Consider the following 20,803-nt stretch of genomic DNA (forward strand, 5'->3'; position numbering starts at 1 on the left):
CTCTTACCTGCTAGAGTGTCCAGGTGGCTCTGAAAATCCCTGCAATGGCCATGGGACATGTTTGGATGGTATACAGCAGAATGGGACCTGCATCTGCAAGGTGAGGGTATGATTTTCTCTGAGGGTGATGTGCTTTGTCAGAGGGAGTTGTTTGTGGGGTGTCTGTGCAGGAGCTCTGGGTGGAGGCTGCCCTTCTGCCTGGAAGGCATTTGCAGCTCCTCTCATCCCAGCATCAGTGTCTGTGGTTTTCCTGCAGCATTGCTGTTGTCAGCAATAGTGCTAAAACACTGTTGGTGATGGTGTGGAGCTGGGAAGAATCTCAAGGGTGAAATAAGGAAAGAATTGCATTTATTTAACCCCTGATCAGTTGAAATAATTGTATCTGTCCATGGCTGCAAGAAGCCCTGAAACACTTGGCTGTTAATGAACTGTATCCAGGTAGGCAGACTCCCTCTCTCGGGAAAACCAGGAGAGATGAGAAAGAATTTAGGGCAGATATTTTTTTCTTTTTTCTTTACTACTCCAGACTTAGTACAAGCAAAGTATAAACAATTGAATTGAACGGAATTGAGCAGTGCTTCTAAAATGCATATGGTAATGAATCAGTGTTAGACTTGAAACTTTCCCTGATGAACTGTATATTTTTACAGCATTCTTAATTAACAGCTCAAATCCTACCTCTTGGACCCGTGTTTGAGAAAAGTTGATTTTGGATTTAACTCAAAGACACCTTATATCAACTAAAATGTATGCTGAAAGTCCCTGAGCCCTGTAAAATCAGTGTAAAAAATCCCACTGGTATCAGTGACCTCCAGATTCCTTTTTCAGACAGATATCAGAAGCCAGCTGGAACTTTCCTGTCTGTCTGTAATTAGGACATTATTTGCTCAGTGCCCAGCAGAGTTTCCTGCCATTTGCATGCCCTCTGTGTGTCAGCTTACACTGGGATCTCCTTTGCCACGGGGGCTGTTTAGTACTGGAGCACTGAGCAGATCAGTTTTCTTCTTTGTGTTGCTTCAGATATCACAGAAAATCAAAAATGGGGAGAGACTTTAAACTGTAATGATGTGTGAAACAATAGAGTGATGCAGAAAAATAATACCTGACACATTTTGGGGCCCTTCTAGGAGCAATACAATGGGTATGGCTGCCAGAACTGCCGGGATGAAAATCGATTTGGCCCAGACTGTCAGTCAGGTAAGAACAAGTCATTCAAGTGAAACCTCCACAAAAATAACTGAAAACAAGGAAGGAGGAGGAAGAGGTTGAGTGAGGAAGGTGCTAGAGAGGGAGAAAGTGGCAGAGAGCTGGCAGTGTTCAATAGCAGATGTCTGGGCATTTTGTCTTTCTGCACTGTCTTCTGTTTTCTGCACTGTCCCACTAAGTAAACAATCCTCAGTCTCTCACTCAAACAGTCCATTTTTCCTATTGTAAATCTCTCTCTCTCTCCCCCCTTATCCAGGCTGTCCCACTTTCCTCTCTCTTTCTAGCCAGGCCATTACCTGCATCCCTAAAACAACCCACACTCACTTCCCAACTGTTTTTCAGACTCCTATAACAGCTCCACTTGTCTCCCAGCTTTTTCCTTCCTTCCTCTATAAAAACATGATTACAGACCATGCTGCCTCTCATGTATGGCAGTTTGGGAAGTGAATTATGGCAGTGCAGCCTGGCTGTTACAGGAGCCTTTTTTGTCTAGCTCCTGCTTCCTTGTGTCCACACATGTGAGATAGGTGTGACCTTGGAGGTTGTACCCAAGTGTTAAAACAAACACCTGAAAAGCTGGTCTAGGTCTTGCATTCAGAGCTGCTCTTATCTCATCTTCTTGAGCTCAGGACATGCAATTTACCCTCTCAAAACTCTGACTGGCGTGGCCATATTTTAAAAGGAGCTAGTGGGTTATTGTTGGGAAATCAGGGTGCCAAGTGCCAGGGCAGCTGGCCAGCGTGTTCCTGGAGCCCTGTGCATTGCCTGGCAGCCCAAGGGCTGAAGCTTTGTCTGACTCCCCTTGCAGAGTGTGACTGTGTGCACGGGGAATGCAACAGCGGCGTTGCTGGGAACGGGAGCTGCACGTGCCATGGAGGCTACACAGGCCCCAGGTGTGACCAAGGTAAACACACGGGTGGCTGCAGAGGGGCTGGGAGAGCAGCCCCATGATGTGGGCTTGGGTGTCCCTAAAGGGGCAGGGGGGCACTGAATAGGTTGGGAATGTAGAGGAAAGATGATTTGAGCACTGGAGATCAAGATAGAGGGAAGAGCTGGAGTCTACTCTTGGGTCTACCCACTTTGTGACAGGGGTTAAGATGTACCATCTCTGTATGCCTCTTTGCTTTCTCTGGACACCAGCTAGATCTCTTCTCAGCCTTGGGGGCCCTGACTACCTAGGCTGCCAGCAACTTAGAGCGGCCTGCACTGCTCATATCCTCTGGCTTTTGTGCCAGTTTGGGGTCCTCGGAATCCACATTTGCCTTCATTTCCAGATATTGTGTGAGGTGAATTATATCTCCAACCAGTGCCCCACATGCTCAAAGGGAAACTCTCTTTGCTGTGTGACTGCAGAGCTCCCCCTTTGCAAAGGTGTGACATGCGAGGCCAACAGCGAGTGCGTGGTGAGGGATGGCACAGCCCTGTGTGACTGCAAGCTGGGCTACAGAAAACAGGGCAGCACTTGCCAAGGTGAGAAACTTCTCTGTGACCCTAAATGGCCCTGTTTGGGAAAAATCCTGTCACACTGCTGTCTGCAGAGGAGTTTGGTTACTGTGAACACAATGCCTACTTCACTGCAGAGGTTTAAAACCCATTTTTTTCAGGAATACACATAACATTAAGGGCTAAGCTTTTGGCTCTCTTCTCACTTGGTCAGAAAAGTAAGAAGTGAGTTGGAGTTTCAGGTTCCATCCAGCACTCACATATAATTATGCACTAAGTAGTGACAGCAGGATGTTGGTGAGTCTGAACCAGTTAAAAAGTGTGGAGTCAAAGGAGCTCTTCACTGATTTCAAATTCAAGTTTTTGAATTGGTTTCCTTAAAAGAACGTTGATAAGATGCATGTGATCAGGTAGCTATGGATAGATGTTTTCACTGGCTCTTTACAGGTTTTGCTGACCAAACTGCAGTTTCATGTATTCTCAGACATGATGCAAATTCAGAACCAATCCAAGCATCCTCTGTCACTCACGCTTCTGTTACTGAAGTAACATGGAAAATGTGTCATCCAAATTCCTCAGAATAAAAACCCCCAAATGTCTGCTGTCTGGAATGATTTCATTCCCTGTGAAAATTTAGAAGTTTAACAGTACAAATTCCTTATGCTCCATTCTTTCCATGCCTTAGAGTGTGCTGTGCTCCATTAAGTGCTGTTTTGAAAACAGAAGTTTGGTTCTGCTCACCTCTAATCTCTTTAATTGCAGCTCAGGATCCTTGTACTCCTTCTCCATGTTCCCCCTTTGCTGTATGTAAAGTCCTTGGACCACGTACATATGAATGTACCTGCAAAGAAGGATTTCAAGGAGACGGAAAGATTTGCCAGCCCATCAACCCTTGTGTTGACAACAATGGAGGCTGCCCAGAAAACTCCACAATTTGTGTTTACAGACGTCCAGGAGAGGTAAGGGCAATAACAGCCAAAATTGGCCAGGGGAGATCTTCTCATGAACTGATGAATGTGTTGGTCAAATCTGCTCTCCTCACCTCAGATTATGCAAAGGGAAACCAGACAGCTCTTTTGTAGGATTACTCACAGAGTAAAAGATGGTGAATGCAGCACTGTGATCACTGCGTTTCCTTCCCTTAGGCAACGTGTGTTTGCAAGCCTGGGATGAGCAGGAGACCTCCTTCATCCGAGTGTTTGGCATTTCCCAGCGACTGCCGGCAGTACCTCTGCGACGTGACTGCCACCTGTGAAATTAACGCTCAGGGGACTCCTAGGTAAGCCACTTTGAAAACTGCAAATGAAGAAGCTTTTCCTGGAGCTAGAATGGAAACTTGGCTTGGATTAGCTGAATTTTGAAGAAACTGAGGGTGATCTCAGGACTACAGGCCAGAGTCACCGTTTGAGAAGAACCTGTTTGTAACAAACCTATTGGAAGAAGAGTTTGACATCAGTCATTGTAAATTATTGCACATGGGCCACAAAATGCTTTAAATCTGGGGTGGCAGAGTCTTCTTTGATGTGAGCTGGAGGTGTAGCTCCCCAGGCTAGTGGTGGTAGAAGTTAAAAGGGAGATGTGTGGGTGTTTGCTCACATTTGCGCATATTTGATAATGAGGAATAAGACTTTGTCTCTTCTCCCAGTCAGATCTGTAAGCAATAAATAAATTAGAGTTGCAGAGTGACAGAGAAGGGGTAAGTTGAGTGAGGAAACACCAGACCTCACATGGTCCTTTGGAGCAAAACACCTACAAGTTTGTACCCATTAGATGGGAAATACTGCTGGATGGAGGATCATTTTTGTATAATGGCTTCTCAAACACCAGAGAAAACTTCCCTGAGAATTTTACGTGTTTTCAAGAAAAGGTAGAGCTTTTATGAGACATTGAAGAGGGAAAGAGCAGTCTCATCTCCTCGATCCTTCCTTCTCCAATGCTGCTAAAACTATTAGCATCCACTTGCTCATTGTGTGCTCCAGGCCAGGACTGAAGCACAGAGACTTCCCTTTCTGAAGATGTGCTAGCACAGTGCAGGACAGAGTGTTCAGTGCAGTCCCTGCCTTACAGATCTGTTCCCCAGCAGCTGGCACTGAGCCCTCTGAGGCTGGACTGGAGTCAAATTCCTCCCCTGTGTCGCATGTCTTTGCATGGCTGACACAGAAAGAGCAGAGCTGATACTTGGACAAAGCCCAAACGGGAAAAAACAGCTTTGGTAGTTTCTGAGTGATGACTGCAAACCCGTGTGAACCAGGACAGAGATTTTCACATGTAGATAAGCTTTTCTGGAAAAGTCATTAACCTGTATGGGGCCCTCAGTTAGCTCCAGATGAACTGTAGCTACCTGGTGTGCTTGGGCTGGCTTCTTGCTGCAGCCAAGGGGTCACACAGGGGCTGTTTGATAGATCATCACTTAGCCTGTGGGTTTTATGCATTACCTCAGATTTTCAGATGCTGAAATTACTACAACGGATTAAATATCTAATTAAAAAAGGTGCCAATAATTATATTGTGGCAATCTGTACTCTGAACTTTAGAGCAGACAACCCTTATGTTGTTTGTATCTGAGAAAGATGCATCTCCATTCTCTTTGGGTAGATACAAATTGGCTTTCCTGGCAGAAATGTGAATCTTTTTTCCTGTCACTCAGTTTAGGCAGAAGTTACTCAGCATCCCTGGAAGAGTTCAAGGCCAGGTTGGGTGGGGCCCTGAGCAACCTGGTCTGGTGGAAGGTGTCCCTGCCCATGGCAGGGGAGGTTTGAACTAAATGATCTTTAAGGTTCCTTCCCACCCAAACCATTCTATGATTCTAAGATGTGGGAACTGGGATTGGTCTTCCAAGCGTAGATACTGACATGTTGTTCTACTTGGCAATTGTTGAATGTGTTGCAAACTGGTTTACAATGGTTTGTCATGTTTCATCCTTGCCTCATAGCTGTGTGTGTAAAGAAGGGGAGATTGGAGATGGGAGAAGTTGCTATAAAGATCTCTTGGGTGAGATAAATCAGCAGAATTTGCGAGGAAGGTTTATAAGGAAGCTCAACGTCGCTAAGAAAATGTTTGGTAAATGCTTTTTTATTTTGCTTGGGGGATGGAGCAAGCTGGGGACAGGGTAGGAGTGCCAAACTCCCTCTGCTTCCTTGTAAATGAATACTTGTTGCTTGCACCAGGCTGATACTGCGTAGATTGAATTGTGCTGTTAACAAGAGAAATATTTTTATTGCTGTGGTTAAACCATCACTGCCTAACTAGTTCACACTGCCCCTCTTTTTACAGCTTCTGGGTGCTCAACATTGCTGACTAAATATGGGCCCTTCACAGTCTTTGTACCATCCCTTCTTCCCATTCTTGACAGAATGGAATTCAATGTAAGTTTTCTTGATTTTAGCAAATTTTTGTCTTAAGGTTCTTTCCTGTTTCAGCTCTGCAGCCTGAAAAAACTGATTGACACAAGAGAGGAACTTTGGCATGTGCTGTTTATAGAAATCATCTCTTGGGAATACTTTTCATTGTCTGGTTAAGTTGCAGCCTTATAGAGGATGTTACATCCCTCACATTATTTTTAAAAACTCTATTTCTTTCTTCAATACTGACAGAGCTTTTTGTTTGTTTTCAATGTCAGGAAAGTCACTCTTCTGTATGACTGTTCTTAAAACTTTAAGTGGCTTTTTACTACCTGTGGGTGTGACTTTCAAAAGGGGCCAACTTTTACACCAATGTATTGGAAATTCAAACTGTGGTTAAAAATACTAACTTCTGGATCCATAGAAAATGCATCAGGAGAGGGCCCCAAGTTATCCAGTCAACCTGTTCCCCAAGGATCAGTTTCACCTAAATCAGTATGGACAGAAGATTTTTCTAAAAAGCAGCAATGATTTTAAGGTCAGAGAAAAAATGAAGAAGCTAAATGTAATTTCAGCAGATTAGACCACCTGCATGGTCCAGCATAGGCAAAGATTGCACTTGGGGAGCTTTGGCAAATTTTATAATCTGGAGCATGCAAGGATAATTTTTAATTTGTCCAAGTCCAATGGGTTTCTGTCTAGAGGATTGCTCTAAAGTTACTTGCAGGTCAATCAATCTCCCTCTTGGATGTGCAGAAAAACAGGAGAGTTTTGCCAGGGTGCTACTCCAGTGAATCAAAATGAAGGGGAAAGCTCAGTCTTGTATGCTAAGAATTTCTGTGGGTGTGTTAGCTGGGAGAAAGGTGGTGTTGTGGTAAATGAAGTTTTTGAAAGAACATGTAATTTTTCTTTTTTATGTGGGCTTTCCTTCCCAAAGGACACAGCTGCTGAGCAGTTGTGCAAAATGCACATTGTTCCTGGTCTGCACTTGATAGAGGACATGATAAAAGCCAAGACTATGTGGACCTTGTCAGGACATCAGCTGACGTTCAGTAGCCAGGTGAGGAATCCCTGAGGGTCTGGGGCACTCTTTTCACATAGGCTGAACATGGTTTCCTTGATGGGATTTCTTCACCAGAAAACCTTTTTCTGTGATCAAAACAAGAAGCTCCTTTGTGTAGTCTAAAGCAAGGTGATTTAAGACCAGACACCCCAAGCAACCACATCTCCTGTCTCACAGACAACCAAGAATCTGACATGTGATTGGTCTTTCCATGCTCTCTATATGCACAATGTTCTGGAGGAGAGACCTTTTCCCTATACTGTCAGCAGCTACCATATCCGTGTGGCTGATGTGGAAGAGGCAACAAAGTCTCCCTTCAGAACTGAATGCTCCCTTGGAGTTTGTGTGCTTGGACACAGCCACATGATGAATATTTCCTCTTCTAGTTTCTCTTTTCCTCTCTATTATATTTTCCTTAGTCGTCCTAGCAAAGAAGTTTTCATTGTTGTGTTCTGACGTGGAAGGCTCTTTTTTCCTTTTCCAATTGACTCACATTTTCCGGTATCCACTGCTCTCTCTCTCCATCCTGGGCCTTTTCTGCAAACCCACATGTGGCCAAGGGAGAGAGCCCTGTGTTTCCTCCCTGAGGATCCAGCCTTGGCCTTGAGGTCTAGGTCATAATACATCAAAAGGACAAAGCACTATTGGAGCAGGGGAATCTGAACTGAGTGTGTCAATGCTCCTTTTAAAATTCTTTCCTGTTTGTTTACTTAGGAGCTTTTTGATCTGGGAAGTCTGCACTCCCCTTCCTTTGTTTCAGACTCAGTCCTTGGTGATGTGAACTGAAGTTTAAGGCAGGGAGGAGCAATTCAAAATGCGCATGGTGAAATGAGTAGCACAGGAAAGCTGTGCTTCCCTGAACTTGAATCACAGCTGCAGACCAAGGCTTGGATGCTTACTTTGGGACACTCTCCCACACAGGCTGCAGGGCATGGATCCATACAAAGTGAAGGCACCAGACACCTGCCTTGTAATTCAGTGAGCCTGACTGCTCTGGACTTGTTATGAACACTCCTTGTAGGCACAATGAATTAATAAAAGCTGCAGTCAAAGCTGCACTGCCAGGATTGCCTCCAAATCAGCTATGCAGTGGTCAGGACATCCTTTTGTGATCCAGAGTTGTGATCAAGCCTTGCTCACACTCAAACTTCATTCTGGAGCAGGGTGTCCCAGATGAGGTCTTTTTTTACTGTATTAAGACTTGAAAGTACCACTCAGGATCAAAATATCACCCAAACTCAAGTAGGGTGGGATGCTTGTCTTACACCCAGGCCATCCCTTACATTTACTTTTTCAAGAGTAGCTCTGGCTGTGCCTTCCCCTTGCTGAGCCGTAAGGACTGGTTTATAGCTGTATCATGGTAACACAGATGAAACACAAGGAAATAAATTATCATCAATATTATTGTTATTGTTATGGTGATTACAATTATGATTATTAATTTTTATTGTTATTATCACCCAGACATACATCAAATCTTTCCGGTATCAAGATCTGCCAGGGGAACTGTACAACATCTTGCAATCAAACCTCCCAGCAGCCAATGGCATCATACACATTGTCAACAGCCTCAGGAAAAAAACCAGCCCTGACAACCTCAGAAACCCACAGGTACAGAAGCATTCATATTTATTTTCTTCTATGGGGCAGCAGAATAAACATTTTTTTAAAAGCAATTTTTATCATTAATCTTCCAAATCAGTGAAGCTTTCTTTTAAAGGGGAAAGGCTATTTATTTTGTCTTCATTTCTGACTAGGCCTGTTAGGTATTATTAAAATACCTTTTAAAGTAGCTAATAGTACTGCATAAGCTAGATAAAAATCTTGCAATGGTGCTTTTACAGTGCTTGGATGAGAAGAGAATTCTACTTTCATGAATAAAATCATAGCAAATGAGCTCCTCTGCTGCTGTATTTAACAGAATATGTATCTTACAGGACTAGTATTGAAAAGTATTTTTCACATAAAAATCAAACTCAGATTTTCTTTAATTGGCCTGTAGTGCATTTTGAAATTATAATCAAAAAGTTGTCTGTGTGTTAAATGAGAACAAATAATCATTAGATTGTGCCCATCCCTTTGAGGATGATGGTCTCCTGTAGATCTTTACATGCAAACCACAAGCTTGGCCTTCCAGTATGTGTTCAGACCTGGCTTCAGCCCCAGCCATGTTTTTCCTCTTTGTATCTTCTTGCAGAAAACCATTGGTGAGATCCTTGCCTCAATGGAGATTTTCAGTAGATTTGAAACTATACTGGAGGTAAGCAAGTTCATGTCTGCCCAAGAAGATATGAGGTATTGCTGCTGTACAAAACCAGCTGCTCGTTTGGGGGGAATTTTGAATAGCATTTAAATACATCTCAGTGCTTTGGCTTTCTTTCTGGATCTTTTATTCTGTGCCATTTTTGGTCTTTATTTTCTTATTTTACCTAAGCAAATGTAATGGAAAATACTGGAGTTTTCACATTTGTAAGCAATCTGGCACAAGAGTAAGGGTACATGCCTCTTTTCCATCTTCCCCTTGTCCCTGCAGAGTTGTTCTCCAGAGCATATTTAGTTCTTGACCACAGCTGAGTGTCTCTGTGTTTAAAGCATGCAGGGAGCATTAGACCAGAACTCCCTTGTTCATATTTGCTGTGCTCCCACCAGTGGTTTCCTTGTCCCAGCTGTGGTTCTGTGGCACTTACACTTCTCTTCTATCACACCCCTGTCCCTGGTGTCCAGTTGCCTCTTGCACATTTTGCTTTACAACAGATCTGCCTTTAATATTGAGCTGTTTAATACTTCCTCTCACTTCTGCTGGACCCCCCCCCAGTAACCCATGTTAGATCCATGATGAAATCTTCTGTTGTTTTTGCAGAACTGTGGCCTGCCTGCAATACTGGATGGACCAGGCCCCTTCACTGTGTTTGTACCCAGCAATGATGCTGTGGATAAGCTGAGAGATGGAAGGCTCATTTATCTTTTCACAGAGGTGGGAGCCCATAGTACTGTAAGGCATCCTGAGCTGGCTGAGTTGCCCTGGGCTGTGCTGGACTGGCTTTGTGCAATGGATCTGGTCATTGCTGAAAGTTGTTCTTCCTGGGGGTGGCCAAACCATGTCTTTGTTTCTGTAAGGCTCTAGGAGAGAGGTGGGGGCTGATGGAGCTTACAGGTTAGCCAGATTGCTTAAATCTGGTGTTTGACTTTCATTCCTCACCCAGCTTTGGGCAGGGGAAAATGAAGGAACTTATTCACCAAGTGAATTCACTGCTATAGACATTGGCATTGTCAATCTCTGATTAGAAGGAAATGTAGTTGCTTCCTCTTCCTCCTGAGCATTGAAGGGGTATCTAATTCTCATGTTCTCTTCTTTCCTTAGGGCATCAATAAGCTCCAGGAGCTGGTGAAACATCACATCTACACTTCAGCAGCGGTAAGGCAGGCAGCTCTGACCCCAGAGCTCCTTCAGAGCAACCCCTTAGCAATCCTTTTGTCTGGCAGAGAGGTCTCAGTGTTGATGACTTCAGTTGCTGCTTCTGGGACTTCCCCTGGAGGAGCAGAGATGTGACTCTGCAGGATCTGATGAGGCAAAGTGTTTGCCATGAAAGGAGTTGCCAAAAGGGACAGCTGTGCTCTCTCTCTCCATGAAGAAACTCTTGAGTTTTCTGGAGTGTTGGTGCTCCCTAGTTGGATGGCCTTTACAATGAAAATATTGTCCAGCAGAGTTTGGTGCTGTTCACAAAAATAAGAATTGTCCGGGTTCTCAGAACTCTCTACTCAAATAGTTACATTTCTAAGTACAGAAGGTGCAATTTACATTTTTTTCTGCCCTAGAGCTTATTTTTTCAGTCAAAATATGTTCTCTATTATGCTTCTGGCTGAACTTTCATTGTTTATTGAATATGTCCTAGAAAAGACCATTATTAGTCTGACCCTACTTGCAGCTGTATTAGCAAGAGACACTGCTAGTGGGACTTGATTTCAGTAGTGCTGGACAGTTACCTAAACAAGGAATGAAAACCAAGGCAGCTGCTGTGTTTGTGGTGCTGCAAACAGTTCACATAAAGTCCTGGATTAACCTCTGACCCATTGCTTGTTTTTATGATACTTCATGAAATGTAAACATTAAGTCCCCTTCAGAAGTTTCTCAAGTGGCAGGAATCATGGAGGGATTCTGTAAGCTACACTGAAATTACCCTTTTCATGGTCATTTTTCATGGTACACCACCCCCTTGTGTTTTATTTCAGGTGGCCGTAGAGCAACTGATGATGATGCCACATATTGTTACAATGGCTAACCAGATACTTACCATCAACATCAGTGCAGATGTAAGTGTGAATCAAAACCCTTTGGGGCAAGCCCTTCTGTGCTTGGAGAAAGTCTGCACGTGGTGCTGAACTATGTGGTTTCAGCCAATCTCTGCTTCCTCCTCTGCTTAAAAATCTAGACTTAAATGAGATCATTGAATTAATTTGCTTCTTATCCAATCTGTGACTCCACTAGGAGTCTTGACCATTTGTGTGGTTTCCCTTGATGCTGTGAACCATCTGTTTCCCGCATTGGCTTTATGTAGTTGATCCTGTCTAATGGGCTAAAATTGTGTTCTACATCAGGGAAGAATTCTGATGGATGAATCAGGGATCCCCTTAAAAATGCGAGACATTGTGGCTTCAAATGGTATTATTCATACTTTGGATGGCATCTTCATCCCTCCTTCAATCGTTCCCATTTTGCCTCACAGATGCAATGAAGAGCAACACAAGATTGTGATGGTAAGTCAGCTCCTTCCATTCTCATGCCCAAGCACAGCTGGTGCTTGCTGTGCACCCTACACTCACCTGGAGGGCCAAAAGAAAGCTGTGCAAACTGCATTTGGGAAACGTGGTCTGTCTGAGAGTTCCCCTGGTGTGAACTTTGGCAGCGCTGTCAGTGTTTCTTCTGCTTGCACTTGGCACTGCTTGCCTGCTAATCAGCACATGTTCCTTATAGGTTGTTGTTCTTTCTGTGCCCCCATCCTACCTTGGATTCCAAAGTACAAAATTTGCCTTTTCCTTTATGTGATCTTCTTCCCACTAGAGTTGCTGACTCAGCTGACAGTGCTTTGTTCCCATCTCTGTTCCACTGGTGTCCTGTAGCCTGGACAGGAAGCAGGCATTCAGCAGCAGGACCTACAAATGCTGTGCAGTATTCTCACACAAACTGTTTCATAGACCTTAGCTGAGCTGCTTGCTCCCCAGTTTGATCATTGGTAGCTTACTGAGGAAAGAAAATGAGACTCTGAATTTGGATTTGGAGAGACACAGTGAATCCCAAGGAGCCAGAGTGTCCACATAACTTGCTGATTCAGTGAATCTTGCTGCTTGGATTCCCAAAGCTGCTTGCATTCCCAAAGATTTCCAGCCTAGCAGGATGCCTAGTGGCAGAGGAATTCAGAGAGTGCAGATAGATCCCAGCTTCAGGCAGGTGCAAACATCTGCTTGGACACATGAAGATTTTATTTAAGTGATAAACTTGGCTCCTTTCAGAGAATGGAAACTGATAGTAGTTAAATATTTCAGATACATTTTGTGTGGTTTTGGATATATGTACTGGGAACAGTAGCTCTGTAGCATTCTTGGCATGGGGAAGAGGTTCCTTTGAGAAGATTACATTTTTGCCTCTTCTTTTCTTAACAGGGCACTTGTGTGGATTGTGAAGCCCTCAACAACAGCATTTGCCCACCTGGCAGCAAGGAAATGGTAAATATTTGTAGTTATTTCTGTAATTTCTTTGCATGATAACAAACAGGCACACTGACATTTTCTGACTCAAGCCACTTTCAAATAAATAGGGAGCAGGAAAGGCAGCCAGCAGAGAGGCTTGCTAGGGGGTCTGTATCCAAGCCTTGTGGTCCCAGACTTGCCCACTCACTGCTCTGTGCACTCTCTTATTCTGGAGTCTGCTTGATGAATCAATGTGGAGCATGGTGAGAAATTCTGATCTAAATGAAATTGTAGACTTGCAGCTTTTAGCACTTCTACTCTGCCTCAGGCAGAGCTTTCCTGCCCACATGCAAGGTTTGCCAGCTGCTCCAGAGTCTCAGAAGCAAACCTGATTCCACAAGTACCATCCAGTACTGCCTCTGCCTATATCACAGCCAGAGAATCACAACAATCTCTCTGCTCTGCAGAGGCTGAGAAACAGTTTGTTCCTGGCCTGTGTTCCCTGTTGATTCAGAGATGAGCAGAGCTAGATGAAGGTGGAGGAAGGAGGAGTGTTGCTGTTTGAGTTATCCCATGCTGAGGTTAGCAGAACAGCAAGTTCCAGGAAATGGCAATGGGAAGGCCAGACCCAAGATGTTGTTTGTGAAAGCCAGAGAGGTGCTCACCGCCCTTAAACTCTTGAGTGTCCTCTGAGAGGTCTGACATTCAGAGGAACTTGCTAATGCTGTCTCAGCATGGATGTCTGAAGTAGAGATCTGCAAAATCACCAGTTGCTCATTCGCCTCTCTGACTGAGGCTGACAAAGTCAGAATCACCTGAGGCCCAGTTCTACCTGTGCCCAACTCCAAGACAGGTCACTGAGCATTGTTCCAATGTTATTTGCAACCCTTCCTCTTATGTCTTCCTCTCTTCATCTCACCTTTGTCTTTTTCCTTCCCTCCCTCACTGTGTAATTCTCTCCTTACTCCTTCTATTCCCCACTATCCCTCCCTCCTCCCCTGTCCCCTCTCCTATCTTCTTCCTCCACTCTTTCCTACCCTCTATTTCTCCTCCCTGCTGCCCTTATCTCCTCTTGTCTCCTCTCCCTCCCTTCCTTCCCCTGTGCTTGCTCTCTCCCTTATCACAGATGCTATTGTTAGAACTAGAGGGCAGCACCTTGGCTGAGGCTTGGGGACTCTTGGGAGCAGGAGGAGGCCACTGTGTGCCTTGGTCCATCCTAGGCCTGCCCCAGCTGTGTGCTGCTCATCTTGATCCCCAGTGAACTTCCCCAGCTCAGAGATAGGCACAGCTGCTCTCTGCAGCAGAAAGAGCCAAGGGGAAGGTGACAGTGCTGGTGGCTTGTTTTGTTTGTGCAGGAACCAACACTGTCCCCCAAGGAATGTGTTTACATCCATGATCCACAAGGCCTGAATGTCCTGAAGAAGGGGTGTGCCAGGTACTGCAATCAAACCATCACGGTGAGTGGGATTTAGGAACACATTCCCTCTGGGACAGCTCAGTTCTGCCCTTCCTCATTCACCAGGAGCAGCTCTGACCTGAGGCAGGGGGCTGGATGGGAGCAAAAGGAAAACTGTCCCCAGGACATCACATAAATGAGCTACCTGCTTTTCCTTTGTCCAGGAGAGCACAGGGTACCAACCTACTGCAGATGTTAGAAGGCAGCTCAGTTAAACCTGAGTGCAACAGCTAAATAAAATAAGGAAGCCATGATTGTGTAGTGTTAACTGGAGTGTGCCAGCTTTAGCATTTCTCCCAGAGGAAGCTGAGCACAGAGAAAGTGCTATAAGCTGTGAAGTGATTGCATCCTGTTTATGAACCACTGTCAGATGGTTCAGGAAAGTCTGTCTTAGTCAATTTATGGACCTCATGTTTGTGTGCAGATCCTGAGCTCTCACAGTGCCAACAGCATGTAATGATTTATGGGTGTTTCATTAAATACTGCTGATTGTTTGTATTATGATTGTTCTTCCTTTGGTCAGTCATGACAAGGCCTGCTATCTAGGATTGCTCCATCCCTCCTCAGTAATGCAGTTCTGGGCAAGGATAAAGTAAAAGTGAGTGGACCAGTGCTATTAAAGAATTAAAAGTCCATAAAAAACATGCATCCCATGTGTTGAAGTCACAGAGTAAGAAGAAAATAATGGTTTGTTCTGAGAAGAATTGGCTGTGAGCAGGAAAAGGTCATTGTTGAAAAATAATTTAGATGCAGGAGCTCCTAAGAAACACAGATGCTAAATACAACTTTCTGTTTCCCTCCATGGCAGAGACAAGGACCAGAATTTGAGAATTATGAGCACAGGAGTACTCCAGGAAATTCTTGTTAAGTCATGTCATACCTTATCAATTTTGCTTTTTTTTTCAGCAACCTGGATGCTGCAAAGGGTTCTTTGGTCCAGACTGCATGCCATGCCCTGGGGGATTTTCCAGCCCATGCTATGGCAGGGGAAATGTAAGTGTGAAGGAACCTTCTGCATTGCAACGAGCAGGTGCATCAGTGTAGTTTGAGATAAGTACAACTCAGAGTTTGTGCTCCAGGGATAACCCCACAGAGGTGGTAGCAGAAGATCCAAGGAAAATGACATATATTTAGTGAGAATTAGGTTATGACTGTTGGGCACAGCTCTGGCTGTGTGGGATCTTGTATTACTACCACCACTCTTCAAAGTCCTGTTTGTTACTGTGTGTATCAAAGTACCTTTGATGGATATTAATGCCTTGGCATTTCTCTGAGTTTCAATCACTTTGCTTTTTTCTTGTTTTCCTTCCAGTGTAGTGATGGCATTCAAGGGAATGGCAACTGTCTCTGCTTTGAAGGTTTCAAAGGCACAGCCTGCCACATCTGTGCAAACCCAAACAAGCATGGCGAGAACTGTGATGAAGGTTAGTAACTCTAACCTAAAGTTTTCCTAAAGGAAAATTTAGAACAAAGATAATGGTGCAAATTCATATATATGGGATTCCATTCTGGCAAGACCAGCATCATGAAAGAAGTGACAGAAATGTCATCATGTGTGTCCCTTCAAACAACAGTGGAGAAAATATGTTTGATATGAGAGTGGTGATATTTCAGTGATGAAACATCAGCCTAATTTAGATCTCTCCTGTTAGGAAACAAAAGAGAGTTGACAATGACCTTGAGCTTGATAGCCTAAATTTGAGTCTGTTCTTACAGCCTATAGAAAACATAGACCCAGGCAGTCTCAGGATCTGTTCCCTGGCCAGGCTTGATTTGTGATGGATGTCTCTCAGCAGACATCCCCTCTATCAATGATTATTTGATGAATGATTATTTGGTGCCACAAAAGATTGTGAAGGAAAGTTGGAAATCTACGACTGTGGTGGATTCTGGGCTTTCTGTACTCACTGATCTTACTGCATGTCCTTGACAGATTGTGGCTGTGTCCATGGTGTCTGTGACAACAGGCCTGGCAGTGGGGGGGTGTGTCAGTCCTGGTCCTGCAAGGAAGGCTACACTGGGAAATTCTGTGACAAGACCTCCAGGAACTGTGGCCCCAGTGGGCTGTCCCAGTACTGCCACCAGCACGCTGTCTGCAGCCTCAATGACACAGCAAGGTCAGTCTCTGTGGCACATTCAGGGCACATTGCCACTGTACAGGGCTGCCACCCCTGTGGCTGTGTGTGTCTGTGTTCTTGGCGCTTTGAGTGACTCAGCCAGCCTGCTAGCAATGAATCTTGCTTGTTTGAGAGACTGCTCTACCTGTGTCCCTTCTGTGTTTATACTTTTAAGGTGCATCTGCATGGATGGATATGAAGGGGATGGGTTTTCCTGCCAGCCCATCGACCTGTGCAGTCAGCCAGGACGAGGAGGTTGCTCACAGAATGTAAGTGGGGTCAGACGGAAGAGTGAGAGGCAGCTCCTCTCAATCAGAACAGGGATCCAGGGCTCCTGGGACTGTTATACATTTTGTGGGCTAATTTTTCCTGTCTGTCAGATGAGGTGGAATAACAAGTGCCTTGGCATAGTCATTGTAAAGATGTCAATCATTTGGGCTGTGCCAAAATGTGACACTCCAAGGATAGTTTGGCTGGTTCACACCAGATATTTTATCAGCCGCACAGATTAGCTGTACAGATAATTTTTTATTTGCAATGATAAAAAGCCCCTCAAGCTCTTCTAACACGTTACTTTCTCTGTAGCTTAACTGTGAGATCCAACACATATTCCCAGTAACCATCAACACTACATTTGTGTCGATGTGGTGCTTCATGTTGGAAATTACTGCCAAATGGTCAAACCTCATCATAAATTAGACCCTTCAGTTAGAGGAAGAGATTGGGCCATATGCAAGAGAATAGGATGGCACTGGGTACAAAGCAGGTCTTTTCCTGAGGGAGATCTGCCATCTATCATTGATTCCATCTCAGAAATCCAGGCAGGAGATTGTGGTCCCCCTCTTCAGGGAATACTTTATTGTGTAATGGAAGAGCTTTACGCAATGATAATGAATGAATGCCCTGTGAGTTCTGAGTCACCTTAGACACAAGTGTCTACCTCTCTGAAAACACAAAATGTCTCTAGAATCACTTCATTATGAAATTTTCTATGACTTTTCTGGAGAAGATGCTTCCACCCCCAGTTCCCAGTGTTGTAATCAGAGTCAGTCAGTCAGAAATTCTCCACAGTGTGAGGAAGGAGATTTGTTGCCGTGTTTTCATTGCACTCTCTCCCTTCTGCCGGGTATAATTCCTTCTCTGTCCCTTCTTCTGAAGGCCCTGTGTACCAGTACAGGCCCTGGCACTGCCACCTGCCAGTGCAATGTGGGCTGGACTGGGGATGGCAAGGTCTGTGTGCCCATAGACAACTGCATGCTGGAGAGCAGAGGGAGCTGCCACCTCAACGCCAACTGCATCTACACCGGGCCTGGGCAGGTATGAGCAGAGCTGAGCAGCCTGGAGCTGGGGCTAACACTCCCTCAGCTGCTCTCAGGTGGCCTTGGACTGCCACAGGCAAAACTGGGCTGGCCAGCAGCCATGCTTGCTTGTCCACTGCCAGAAACAGCAGCTGCAGCTGCAGCGTCACAGTGCACTTGCATGTGAGGTGCACTGGTGTGCTCAGGAAGGTGCTCAGCTCTGGGACATGTGCAGCAAAGGGACAGGACTGCACTCTGTAACACAGCTTGACCATAGGCAGCAGCTGCTGCATGGCCCTGTCCCAGACGACAGCATTGAAGAGCATGTGAGCTGTTCAGTCTGTGCAGTCTCCTAAAGGAGGAGGAGGAAGGTGCACAGGAGAGGAGACTTCTCAGGGTGCTGCTTCTCCCCCTGAGCATGTGGAGCATTGCACAAGGTGCTAAAAAAAGGTACAAAAGCTGTAGCAGATTTTAGTGAGGTGAGATGTGCATGTACTCTCCTAGATATCTTCAAAGCAGGAAGCTTTGAAATTAACTCCTCTTTCTGCCATTCCCAAAGTCTGTGTCATTCCCTGAAAACTTGGAAATAAAGGAGGAAACCATCATCTTCAAGTGACCCCCACAGCCAAGCAATGCAGGGGATCAATGTGCTTAAGTCATCTGGCAGCTTGTGTGCTGTGATAGCGGATGATGCCCTGCTAAGGAAAAAACTCCACATTTCCAGGTCTTGAGATACCAGGAAGAAAACTTGGGAAAATAAATTAAGGATAAGTTTTGCTGCCTTAGACATGTTTTGGATAGTAATGAGGATGCTCTGGTAAGTCTATAAAACTGAAATGTCTTTCTTGCAGAGCAAGTGTGTCTGCAAGAGGGGCTATGCTGGTGATGGCTACAGCTGTGATGCCATCAACCCCTGCCTCATGGACAATGGTGGCTGCCATGACCTGGTGAGTAGTTAAGGAGCTCTCCTCAGGCTGGCATGGCAGGGCTGGCTCACCTGCTCACTGACAGGTTTTGCAGCAGCCATGGCATTGAGAGAATTGCAAAGGTTTATGATGTCATCTTACTGGCCTGCACTGATGTTCTCCAAAGATGGATCCTCTGATTTTTGTGGGTCCACACAACCAAAGCAGTCAGCCAGGCTTGGCTGCATGAGGGGAACACTCAGTGCTGCCATAAAGGCAGTAGGGGGAAGGAGTTTGTGTATGCTACTCTAGCCCAGCCCTTGGAAGGCCAGAATTCAATTCTGAGATGGGTGTAACACTACACAACCTGTGTTTGCTCTCTAATTTCTTCTTCCTTTCCTTGTATTTGCAGGCTACATGTGTACCCCTTGGTGGAGGAGAGAGATCCTGTGTTTGCTCTGAAGGCTACTTTGGGGATGGCATGACATGCTATGGGGACATTCTAAAAGTTAGTGAACAGCAAATGTCTGAGCCTTTTTGAGACTGGAGAGAACTGGCTCTGCTCTCTCTTTGCTTTTCCCTGTTACCTGAGTTGACTCCTACAGCATCAGTGTGAAGCCCAAGTGTATTCCAAGGCCACAGGCACAGAAGTGATGCCAGCACTAATTATTGCCAGTGAAAGCATAATTTCTAAGCTGCCTCACCCCTGTGCAGGCAGCACCTGTCCTGTGCAATAAGTCATCTTTCCTTCATTGTTAGGAAAGTTTTTCAGGTCAGAGCTGTCAGGTCCATTTTTTGTCTTTAGAAATATCAAAGGCCATTGTGGATTCAATCTTTTGTCCCTAATACACATGAACTCATTGCAGATGAGTTGAAAAGAGTTTGTTTAATTGGAAATATATATTTTTAATGGCTGAAGTTTGTTTTTAGAAGTGCCCATCTCTCCTCGCAATACATGGTGCCTGTAATGGTTGTGAAGTGAGAAGAATGTTGAAGTCATTGTTGCCAGATTCAATATTGCAAAGGGCTCCTCTCCCCCATCCCTAGTCCCCCAGCCCTGTACCCTGTGCTCAGCAGAGCTGACTCTTCTGTTGTTTCTATTTGAAAGGAGCTGGCCAGGAATTCCCACTTTGTAGGCTTCTACAACTGGGTTAAGGTAAGAGAAACCATGGGACACCCACATGGGTAAGTTCTGTGGAAGTGAAGTCTGTAAATGAGTCTGTTAGAGGACAAACAACTCCATTTACCTTTTTCTTTAGAGAAAACAAAGCAAAGCAAATGAGAAATGGTTACAGAGCAGGCATGTGGAAAAGCTGTGGAGTTGTGGTAGAATGAGGGTCATGAGTATGTCTTGGGAGCTTTGTTTCTCACACAAGAGGAAGCTGGGGCTGTGTTACACCTAATTTTCATGGTTGTACCACCTGAAGTTCCTGGCCATCAAAAAACAGCACAGAAGGGGAAGCAAGGGTAGCATTATAACACTGTCTTTCAGAAGAGCACCCTTTGGGACATTAGACTGCAGGTTTGTTCCTTTTCTCATTGCTGCTTCCCTCCCTCTATGTGGGAATAAGAGAGACCCTCCAGAGACTGCACTAAGTGTGTGGAAACCCACTATGATGGACAGCCTCTAACTTGAGCTTTAGCTCACCTGACCTGCTGCACAGAAAATTGCTTTTGCCAGCAGTTACCTTGGTCCCTCCCCCAGAACTGATGCTGGGCATTCAAAAAGGATTATGGATATGACTGAACGTTTGAAAGTTTGAAAGAAAACTGAATTGGGAAGGTAGAGCTTAAAGCAGCAGGTCTTCCCTTGGCAATGAGGTGCCAGCTGTTTTGGCCTAAGCATCTGTGGCATTCCTTGCTTGCCATGCCCAGGAGAGGCAGGAGACCCTGCTGTGCTGCTGAGCACTGCCCTGTTCCTCCTCATGCCTTTCACATGGCTGTGAGGGTGGGATGGCTGCTGGGGGTATTTTGCACTGTAGATGTGGCAGTGGCCTGTCTTATTTGTTCATTTTTGTGCTTTGGACAACAGAAATCTCTCTTCAGCATCCCAGCAGGAGCCAATGTCACTGTCCTGGTGCCATCAGAGGCAGCTATCAAGAACTTGAGCAATGCTGACAAAGATTTCTGGTTGACCCCTTACACGCTGCCGTTTTTAGTCAGGTAGGAGGAGCCTCCTGCCTTTGCTTTACTGGGCCAAACAATAGTAACAGAGCCATGAAATGGGTTTTTTCTTGTGCATGACCAATGAGGACATACCTTGAGATAAATATAGAAGTAAATTTAAAT

At 45.0% G+C, this 20,803-nt stretch overlaps 1 protein-coding gene across 5 annotated transcripts in view; it reads left to right on the plus strand.

Annotated features, from left to right (window-relative positions):
• STAB1 (stabilin 1) overlaps positions 1–20,803 on the plus strand; it is a 52,417-nt gene that overhangs the window by 10,522 nt on the left and 21,092 nt on the right. For all 5 annotated transcript variants that reach the window (XR_012582251.1, XM_074549984.1, XM_074549985.1 and 2 more), the window contains 26 exons: positions 15–100; positions 1,128–1,197; positions 2,015–2,110; positions 2,560–2,676; positions 3,412–3,608; positions 3,795–3,928; positions 5,582–5,709; positions 5,923–6,014; positions 6,928–7,050; positions 8,518–8,664; positions 9,251–9,313; positions 9,914–10,027; positions 10,415–10,468; positions 11,284–11,364; positions 11,650–11,808; positions 12,712–12,774; positions 14,094–14,195; positions 15,101–15,187; positions 15,507–15,618; positions 16,128–16,311; positions 16,487–16,580; positions 17,470–17,628; positions 18,461–18,556; positions 18,927–19,022; positions 19,623–19,670; positions 20,547–20,677. Coding sequence is in view for 4 of the 5 variants with exons in the window: in XM_074549984.1 (XP_074406085.1) it covers positions 15–100; positions 1,128–1,197; positions 2,015–2,110; positions 2,560–2,676; positions 3,412–3,608; positions 3,795–3,928; positions 5,582–5,709; positions 5,923–6,014; positions 6,928–7,050; positions 8,518–8,664; positions 9,251–9,313; positions 9,914–10,027; positions 10,415–10,468; positions 11,284–11,364; positions 11,650–11,808; positions 12,712–12,774; positions 14,094–14,195; positions 15,101–15,187; positions 15,507–15,618; positions 16,128–16,311; positions 16,487–16,580; positions 17,470–17,628; positions 18,461–18,556; positions 18,927–19,022; positions 19,623–19,670; positions 20,547–20,677 (2,833 nt within the window). In the remaining variant the exon portion in view is untranslated. The remainder of the gene's footprint in view (positions 1–14; positions 101–1,127; positions 1,198–2,014; positions 2,111–2,559; positions 2,677–3,411; positions 3,609–3,794; positions 3,929–5,581; positions 5,710–5,922; positions 6,015–6,927; positions 7,051–8,517; positions 8,665–9,250; positions 9,314–9,913; positions 10,028–10,414; positions 10,469–11,283; positions 11,365–11,649; positions 11,809–12,711; positions 12,775–14,093; positions 14,196–15,100; positions 15,188–15,506; positions 15,619–16,127; positions 16,312–16,486; positions 16,581–17,469; positions 17,629–18,460; positions 18,557–18,926; positions 19,023–19,622; positions 19,671–20,546; positions 20,678–20,803) is intronic.

This window comes from Zonotrichia albicollis, chromosome 12 (assembly GCF_047830755.1).
Source record: "Zonotrichia albicollis isolate bZonAlb1 chromosome 12, bZonAlb1.hap1, whole genome shotgun sequence".
NCBI lineage: Eukaryota > Metazoa > Chordata > Aves > Passeriformes > Passerellidae > Zonotrichia > Zonotrichia albicollis.